The sequence below is a fragment of the Chlamydomonas reinhardtii genome, chromosome 16, assembly GCF_000002595.2.
Source record: "Chlamydomonas reinhardtii strain CC-503 cw92 mt+ chromosome 16, whole genome shotgun sequence".
Classification (NCBI taxonomy): Eukaryota; Viridiplantae; Chlorophyta; class Chlorophyceae; order Chlamydomonadales; family Chlamydomonadaceae; genus Chlamydomonas; species Chlamydomonas reinhardtii.
In genome coordinates, this window is record NC_057019.1 from 1264055 (window position 1) to 1273587 (window position 9533).

At 66.0% G+C, this 9533-nt stretch overlaps 1 protein-coding gene across 1 annotated transcript; it reads right to left on the reverse strand.

Moving 5' to 3' along the window:
• Window positions 1-367: 367 nt before the first annotated feature.
• On the reverse strand, window positions 368-9473 carry CHLRE_16g651350v5 (uncharacterized protein). Its single transcript, XM_043070802.1, has 13 exons — window positions 9181-9473; window positions 8825-8948; window positions 8256-8370; window positions 7846-7982; window positions 7543-7673; window positions 6946-7354; window positions 6475-6558; window positions 6067-6236; window positions 5853-5916; window positions 5515-5681; window positions 5157-5307; window positions 4566-5001; window positions 368-4365 (listed from the first exon to the last, which is right to left on the reverse strand). Exons 1-13 carry the CDS (start codon window positions 9255-9257, stop codon window positions 2099-2101), a joined length of 4332 nt encoding a protein of 1443 aa, XP_042915445.1. The 5' UTR covers window positions 9258-9473; the 3' UTR covers window positions 368-2098.
• Window positions 9474-9533: the final 60 nt, after the last annotated feature.

The following is a 9533-nucleotide window of genomic DNA, read 5'->3' on the forward strand; positions in this document are numbered from 1 at the left end:
GCGGGGTCCTGGCGAGCGCGACATATAGCATTTCAACTTGAGCTCTCGCTCAAAATTATGCCCGAGCACCATCCAGGGACCTTATTATGTGTAATGGGATGTCAATTCATGGTCGGGGCGACAGTCTGGGCATAGACCTTGCGATCCCGCCCTTGACCCCCGGAGTGGTACCCGCGTGACTACGACGGCAGTCCATTGTCCCAGCTCCCGCACTCGCGTATTCCTCCAGCAGTGAAGCTGCGTCCTCGCCTGGACCGCTAGGTTATGTCTATGCCTAGCCTGGTTTAACACACCTACCTGTGGATGGTCAGAGTGCATGCGCAACCCAATAGACGAGGGACACAGGAGGGACAGGTGGCGGAGACATTCATAACCGGCAGAATGACACGACAGCGTCGTCTTGGCATCAGAAGGGCCCTAACCACGGTCTCGCCCGCGGCGTCCAGGGGCTCGGGGCCCCGGGAAGGGGTAGTTGGCGAGATTCAAACACCGTACGCAGCCCCATGCGGTGAGAATGCAACCCCGGAAATGCCCAATCTTACTTGCCCGAGGGCTTGCATTGGGGCCCGTTTCTTGCCGCTCCCCGAAGATGTTAGCCCTGCGAGTTGGCGCCTGCTGGTGAGAGAGTACATTGCACCGTCTCACACTTCCCGTCCACGAACCGTCCGGCCGTGTGCAGCAATGTCACCTCGCCCGCAGCGTGGGCAACGCCCGGGCAGCCGTTCCAACCCCTGCAGTTACAGCCTCACATTGCAATCCCACACATTCAAACGAATGTGCGCAGCTAGTGGGCCCAGGCCACACACCTGCATCATGCAGGACGGCCCCATAAACCGCTACCAACACTTTTTGCACTGACAAAAGCATCTTGCTGTACTCTCATGCCTTCTCCATCCTCTTCCAGCCTTCCGCTGCACAACACACATACAACCTCGAATGGCATTGCACTGAGGGAGGCGGGGGACAGCGCGGTCGTTGCCTACCTGCGCCGCCTCTTCACTTTCCAACACTCCCACTACTGCATGCTTGTGTCCTCATTTCCCTTTACCAAAGTACACACAAGCCCCAACTGCCGCGCCCTCCTCGTCACGAGTCCGCGGCCTTGTATGGTACACCCCGCAATCGTACAACCTGTTGCATCACAGCCAAGTCACTCCCAAAGTGTGACTGAGCAACTAATGTTGCGCATCTAGGCGTTATACGGTACAGTGGGAGTTGGAAGCCAATCAGGTACTATGGAGAGGATGCGCATCCGGTTGGTTGGGGTCAGGGTAACGGCTGAGCAAACAGCGTTGCAGTCCATGTCGATGGCCACAGGCCTCTGACAACACACAACAGCACACACACACTCACACACAGATGTCACGCGTTAATATTCCTTCAACCCAAATCCTCTTGAATACCTCTTGAAGCGCCTACATGGCTACAAAGACAAGACTGCCGCCGCTGCCAACCCCCGTCAAGCGAGTGTTCGGTTCATTCCGCACTCATGCCGCGACGCGTACAGAGTCCTTGGGGCGAAATACCACACGTGCGGCGGGGGGTACCGTAACAGACAGCCTAGCAAGCTACCACACGAGCATGTGGCCCCGCGCACACACGCAGACCGGAACAGTCACAACTGAGGCAACCAGTGCCCACGGACGCCGGACTACGTACGCCAGCACAGCTCCCCTTTCGTCGCTGCCGATGCTTGATTGCTCCCCTGCCTTCCATCTCTTCCCGCACAGCCGCTACTACAGCAGCGTTTGGAACGCGCGCCACCGCTCATTCTTCGCTCTGAGCCATTACCTTAAGCTCACGGTATCCGCCGTTCACCACGCCCGGCCCTGTCTTTGCATTCTTAACCTCCCAAAACATTGTGGCCCCAAAATAGAGCCACCCACCTTTCCAAGAGTCCGTCCGGCCTCGCTATTGACTGCAACATCAGGCTGTGCATTTGCACCCTCTGAACTAACGCCCCACACTACGGTACTTGACACTCAAGAATAAGAAGGAACACGCCAAAACGCTACCACACGGTAACCCGCAGTACAAGCGCCCTCAACCTCGCGAAGAATACTCATACAAAAACTCTAGTCGCTCTAAGCCCGACGCTCTAGGCCGACTCGTCAGCAACCGATCCTACCGTCTCGTAACCTGACGATGCAGGCTCAGCAACCACCGCGTCTGCCACCTCCGCCTCCGACCCGCTTGCAGCATCCGCCTCCCCTTCCTGCACCAGCTCCATGGCACCAGGCCCCGCCGCGTCCCCCGAGGCGCCGCCGCTGTCAATGACCTCGTCAATGTCGGGAGCCTCTGCGTCGTCTGACTCCTCTCCATTCATGTCATGGGCCTGACCGCCGCCGTCGTGGTGGCGGCCAGCAGCGGCCTGCAGGCCTTCACCGCCGGCCAGGGCGGCCGCACCCGCGCCCTCAGCCGACTCTGGTGCTGCACCCGCGTCCGCAGCCCGCTCCACATCATCCGCCAGGCCCGGCAGCGGCGCCTGCGCCTGCGCCTGCTCGCCTGCTTTGCCGTCACCCTGGCTCTGGCCCTGGCCCTCCTCGCCACTTGCGGGTGCAGACACACCCGCTGCCGCCGTCGTGCCCGACCAGGACGGCCGGAACTGCAGCGCACTACTGCTGCTGCTGCTGGAGCCGCCCACCGGTGAGCCATCTCCGACCGCGCCGCCGGCCCGCTCTCCATCCTCCGCGGCGCGACCGCCTTCGCCCTCACCCGCGGCTGCAGAAGCGGCGCGGCAGAAGCTGCCGCTAGCGCTGATGCTACCGCCGCTCATGCTGCTGCGAGTGCTGAGAGCGCCAGCCCCCTCCTCGGTGTCCTCGTCGTCCTGGCTCCCTCCATGCGCGGCCGCCTCCGCCGTCACACCGCCCCGACCGGCACCATCAGCTGCTGCTAGTACCCCGCTGCGCTGCCGCCGCTGCTCCGTCGCCTCCGTCAAAGGTCCCAGGCCAAACCCTAGCGCCAGTCCCAGACCAATGCCACCACTCGGCGACGCATCCAGTCGGCCGCCTCCACCGCCCGGAATGACGGAGCCGGGCAGCAGCGAGGCCGCTGGTAGCGATGTTGCAAACGGCAACGAGCCAATGGCCATGGGCATGCACGAGCCGCCGTAGCGGCCGGCTCCGCCTGGGCTGGCATGAGCCGCCGCCGGGCCATTACCGCCAGTAGTGCGCCCAGGGATGGCCTGCGGTCCGGAGGTGCCGCGCACCGGCGCCAGCGCCGCGTGCCGGGCAATGGCGGCCGCAACAGAAGAGGCAGCGTCTGTGAAGCTGGCGCTCTGGGTCCGGGCCCGGCCCTCCAGAGCAACCACCGCGAGAGCCCTGGACTTGTCGATAGAGGTGCGCCGGGAGGCTGGCTGGCTGGGGGCTGCGGAGGCGGTGGCCGAAGCTGCGGCCGAAGCGGTCGCAGCTGCCGCTGCGGCCGCGGCCGCCAGCGCGGCGGCGGCGATGGGGCCCTCCGGCTGCGGGGCGTCCTGAACGGCCGCCAGCGCGAAGGGCGACGGTGCTACGGGGACCGGGGCAGGCGCCCACACAGCCTCAGCCTCAGCCGCTAGCTCACCTTCCGCACTCTCCTGGCCTACCTCCGCCATCCCCGCCGCCTCGTCCTCCGCCCCTACCGCCTCCTCTCGCTCCACCAGTTCCACGGAGTTGCTGGTGTCGCCGCCGCGTGTGGCCGCAAGCGCATCTGTGCCCGCCCCCTCCTCCACTGCCGCTGCCCCGGACCGTGCCAGCTCTGTCGCTGCCTCCACCACCTCCACGCCGCTGGGCAGCGGCGACAGCCCCGGCCCTGACACAGCCCGCTCCACCACCACACCATCCTCCGCCGCTGAACCGTACACGGCATCCCCAGCCGCAGCCGCCGCATCTGCACCCTCTGCCCCGTGCAAACTGTTGCGGCCGCTGCCAATGCCACCCGCAACTGCCGCCTCAGGCAATGATGCCTGCCGCGCCAGCAGTGCCTCCAGCGCTGCGATCCGCTCCTCATAGGCTGCGGCTCGCGCCGACAGCGTCGCCGACTCGCGCTGCTGCTGCCGTATGAGGTCATCCTTCATCGCCAGTGCGCGCTGCATGGCCGCCACCAGCTCCGCGGGGTCACGCCGCGCCGGCGCCGAGCCGGCCGCCGGTGAGGCTGCGCCGCTGGCAGCTGCCCCGCCGCCAGATGACGGCACGCGCTGCGGCAGCTGCAGAGCCGCTGATGCTGATGCTGCTGAGGCGGGAGGGGTGCCAGTGGAAGAGTCCGTGGATTGCTGTCGGGCGGGGGTGGCGGGCGTGGTCGGCTGCTGCATGCTCTCCAGCTCGCGTACGCACGCCGCAGCTATGTGGTTGGCGAGCTCGGCTCTCAACCGGGCGTTCTCCATCTCCAGAGCTGCCAATAGGAGGGCATACAAAACATCAAGGGCCGCAAACAGGACGTTTTAAAAAGGCGCAAAGTCAGCCCATCCATTCGCGGCACATGCTGATACTCATTGTACATGCACGTACATGCTCAAACAGGCTAGATGCGTGTCCGGAGCGAGTCATTCACACGGCAAACGTGCGTCGACGAGCCCAGAGCCCGTCACTTACCCTGCACGGGGTCTGCAGGGGGCGGCGGGTCCGCATCTAGCACCGCCACCGTTCCCGGTATCGCGCCCGCCCCACCCGCCGCCGCGCTCCGACTCCCGTGCTGCTGCGTGTGGTGCGACTGCGACGGCCCGTGCCGCCCGTGCCCCTGGTGCTGCCCGTGTGGGTGATGATGGTGGTGCGACGCGTGCGGCGGCCTGCCGCCACCGCCGCCGCCTGCACCCGCGCCCGCGCCGCCTGCTGCTGCTGCCGCCGCGGTGGCGGCTCGCAGGCTGCTGCTGGCGGCCATCCGCTCGTCCAGGTACGACAGGCGCTGCAGGTCGGGCAGGCCCACGGCTATGAGCGGCACGGCGGGCGGCGGCACCGTCACCTGGCAGTGCGGCGGCTCGGCTGCCAAGCCGGCGCGCGTCAGCAGCTCCGTGGGCAGGTACCGCGCCACCTGCGTGCCGCCAGGGGGTAGCGAAGGATTAGATGTATGGAGGGGGCGACGTGTGCCACAGGAGCGTCAAAGAACGGTATCCTGGCCCCCTGAGCCATTGCTTGCGGTACTAGTGTTGGGTGCACGCCGCGCCCTGCGATCGCCCCTGTGCGCACCTCCTTCCCGAACGCCGCCCGCCGCGCCGCCTCCTTCTCCCGGAACCGCGTCATGTGCTCTGCCAGCCGCCCCGCCTGGCCGCAGTACAGCTGCTGCCAGGCGCCGCGCCGCACCACCTCGGCCAGCAGCGCGCGGTAGGCGGCGGGCAGCCTGCGGGAGCGGCGAGGGGGGGCGCGGCGTTAGTGGCGGTGGCGAGGCGGGGGATGCCATGGTGGCGGTGGCGGTGGCGGTACGGAGGGATGCCAAGCTGGCGGCGGAGACACCTGGGTCGTCTGGGTCAGGGTGACAACAGCTGAAACGGTTGCATGCAGCCTGCCCCCGCCCGCCGTCTTCGCAAACCGCCTCCCGCACGCGCACCTGTGCACGACCTTGAGCTCGCTGAAGGCTGCGTCCTGCCTGGCCAGCACCTCGTTGAAGGCCGCCAACTTGTTCTTCATGTCGCGGATTCGCGACTGCTGGCCGCTGATGCGCTGCAGCTGCCCCAGCACGTCCGCGCTCATGGCCACCTTGCTCGCCTCCGCCGCCTGTCCGACAGAAGGGGGCCCGCCGGAGGCACACCGGGGTTGAACTTCACGCGTCTACACACGCGCGTAAAGCATACGGTATGGTCGCATGGATGGACCTGAGTAGCGGATCTGGTGACAAACCACGCGCCGGGATCAGGCCACACACACGCAAACGCGCACACGGCTTGCCTGCGCGAACTCCGCCAGCTGTGAGTCCAGGGCCGCCAGCCGCGGCAGCACCCGGTTGCGGTGCCTGTGGCGGCAGCAGCAGGCCGGCGTCACAGCGGCAGATCCGTTAGTCCGCAAAAACGCGAATAACTCTTCCCGGCATCCCCACCCCGACACTGCGACCATCCCACAAGCCCGCCTTCCCACGCCCCTACCCACGGCGCCCCGGCCTCACGTCTCGTGGATGGCCTCCAGCGCCGCCGCCGCGTCATGCAGCGCCCCCAGCTTGATGCCGCCGCCGCCCGCCGCCGCCGCGCCGCTGCTGCCGGCCCCGCCCGCCGCACCCAGCTGCCGCACCACGTCCTCCACCAGCGCGCGCACCGTGCGCAGGTCCTTGGATAGCACCTGGAGGCAGTGGGGTAAAAAAGACGGCGCCGGTGAGCGTGTGTGTGTGTGTGAACATTTCATGAGTGCTGCTGCTGGGCTCGTTCGTTAAAATGCACATCGTGGGTATACATGCTGCCACGGTTTCGTCCGATAACGCGTGCTCGCCTGCTGTGCACACGCGTCCTGTCCCCGGCCTTCCTGTACCTGCACACCGCCATCCTTCCAGCCCTCCCAGCCCTCCAAACCCCTGCCGCACCTGCACCATGCTGCTGTGCTCGTCCAACAGCCCCTCGCACTCCGTCATGCGCCGACCCAGCGCGTCCAGGTCCACACTGGGGGCCTGTGGGCGGCACCGCGTGGCAGCAGTGTGAAGCGGGGTGCAGCGGGGCAAAGCGGGGTGAAGCGGTTGCGGAGGTGGCCCACGCAGCCAGGAGGCGCAGCCCCGAGGCGCCATCATGGCACCTCATCGTGCCCGTACTTCCTGTGAGTTCTGTACAACCTAATCTCGAGCAACCCCCCCCATCAACGTTCCACGCACCCCTGGTCCCATCAGCCTCAGTGCCCTTGCCTCGCTGTCACTCCATCACCTGATCATCACCACCAACACGCTCCCCCCACCCAACGCCCACGCCCACTTTCATGGAAATGGCCCCGACCCCACCCGCGCAGCTTCCCTTGCCCCACCTCCTACCGCACCCATCCTCCCCCCTCGCCCCCCTCCTCCCACCTGCATGAACAGCGCCTCCACGTCCCGCCGCAGCGCCTGGAACAGCGCCTCCAGCTCGCCCACCTTGCCGCCGAAGCTGGCGTGGCTGCGCGCGCACGTGTCCGCCCACTCCCGCAGTCGGGCCACCGGGTACAGGTCACCCAGCCGTCGCTGTGGCGGCGCGGGCGGCGCGGGCGGAACGGCCTGCTCGGCTGCGCCGCCTGCACTCGGGCTCGCGGCCCCGTCTGCTACTCCTGCTTGCCCCGTCTGCTGCTGCTGCTCTCCCTGCTGCTGGCCCTGCCGCTGCTGGTGCTGCTGCTGCTGCGCCGGCGCCTGCAGTGTGGGGTGCAGCTCCATGGAATCCAGCGCCGCCAGGTCGGAGGGGAAGGTGGACAGCAGCAGCGCGTGCGCCGCGTGCTGCGCGTTGTACCTGCGCGGCGCAATGTGTGACGAGTTGCGGTGCGGTGCGTGCGCGTCAGAGCTACTCCGTGCAATCCTGCCCCAGGCAGCGCCCACACATCATCATTGCCACTTACACCTACACGCGCAACACCATGCTTGCCGCGCCCGCCCCCCGCCCCCCCTGCCCCCGCTGCCCCTAGCTAGTGCCTCACGCACTTGTCCAGGAAGTTCTGATAGGCCGTGAGGATGTAGTTGTAGTGCGCCTCCACGTTGGCCCGCGCCGCGTCCGCCGCGCGCGCCTGCACCTCCTGTTCGCTCAGCAGCTGCCGGCAGCGCGCCAACCGCGCCTGCACAGCCATAGCACAGCGCCCATTGCATACACTGCCCCATGGCCCAAAGACCGACCTTCCACGTTCAGGCAAAGCACGGGAAGAAACTACTCCTTCACAATAATGGATGGACAGGGTCCAGAGGAACGGCAGGGGCACACACACGTTGCTGCAAGCACTCCGAACACACCTGCGCCACGTCCCAGTACGCGCGTGTGGTGGCCAGGTGGTGTGTGAAGTGGCGTTCGTAGTCCGGCAGCGCGCGCACCAGCGGGCTGGCGGCGGCGTGCAGCGGGTGCGCAAGGTTCACCTCCGCCAGCGGCGGCACTACGCGCGGGTGTTGTATATGTGTGCGGGGGTGGGGGGTGGGGGGTGGGACAGAGGGGCAGCGAAGTGGTGTGTAGCTGTGGCGGCATGTGGCACGGGATGTCCCAGACCCCGGATCTTTGCAGACGTCTCGCTTTGGACAGTTGCGCATTCGTCACCGGCTGCTTGCGTACCCAGGCTGAGCCCTAAGTAAGATCCTGAGCTGGGAGCTGTGTGTTCGTAGCCGCTTCCCACACGCCCAACAAGGCAGGCCCAGCTTCCGCTGCCTCTCACCCTGCACTTGGATCTGCGGCAGCGCCTCCGGCGGCGGCAGCGCGGCCCCGGGCTTCAGGTAGGAGCGGCAGTACAAAAACACGGGGTGGTCCTCCACAGACCCCGTGGCAGGGTCCTGGGAAGCGGGGGGTGGGGGGAGAGGGGTAGGGGCAGCGGGGCGGGCTCAACGAGCGGCGGCGCGGGCAGAGATCCGGGGGGAGATTGGATCCAAAGGCTAGGATGACGCGGCGTGATGGACAACGGCCGGGGTTCTGCGCGCAAGGCTGGCGCTGGGCAGCCTTGCAGGCAGTAGATTGGGTTTGTGTCCGGATACGTGGCAGACGTGCCAGGGACCGGGAGGCGGCAGGTGGCAACGTTGGCGACGCTGTGAAGGCGCCGGGCTGCTAGTGCGTCGCTCCGGCGCAACCAGTGAGCGGTAACCACCCGCAAAGCGACCTCGAGAGAATACCTGCCTGTGTGAGTCCCGCAGCTAGCCAGCATTCTTTCAGCCAACTACGTTTTGGTCCAGGCCCACGGCGACCTGGGCCCGGGCCTGCGAGCTAGGTGGCCCTCGCGAAGTCGTCGCTCACCTTCGGGAGTCCATACGCGGCCAGCGGCTTGTTTGGGTCAAGCCGAGCTCCCTGGTACATCGCTATCTGGTCCGCTACGGGAACCCCGGTGAACGAGACCAGCGCGTGCTGCACGAGCGCGACCCTTGAACGCAGAATGCAGGCAAATTTGGGCGACACGTCAGCAGAAACAGCGATTCAGGGACCGCATTTGTTGTATTAAACCTAACAAGAGTGCAAACGGAGCCTCGGGCGCCTCGGCGCGGGCAGACCTTGGGGGGCCTTCAAGTGGGTGTTGCGAGGGGGTGCGGCAAGCCCCAGTCTGAAACGTCACCCCGCGAGGCCAGCGACGCGTGCCTCCCGGATCCCCCGCTTACTGCGTCGTCGTCGTGACATCAAGCTGCAGCGTACGCCCCGAATGGGCGACGAGAACCAGCACGGGGCCCTGCTGCATTCTGCCCGGTCACTTGAGGCCCGTCAGGGCCCACAGCAGCTAGAGTTTGGCTTTGGAGCCGAGCATATCTCTAAGAAATGAAGAAGGACTGCTGTCAGACAGTCGAGAAAATCCGGCCAGGACGAAGCCCCAAGTCTTTGAAAGTTAGTAGCTTAAAGTTAGCGCTTAAAGTTAGCGCTTAAAGTTTCCTGACAATATGTAAGCTGCATCAAGTCTTCTTAATTATAAGCCAACATCAGGTACGGACTCGGGGTCTGAAAACCTTGGGTGACCCCA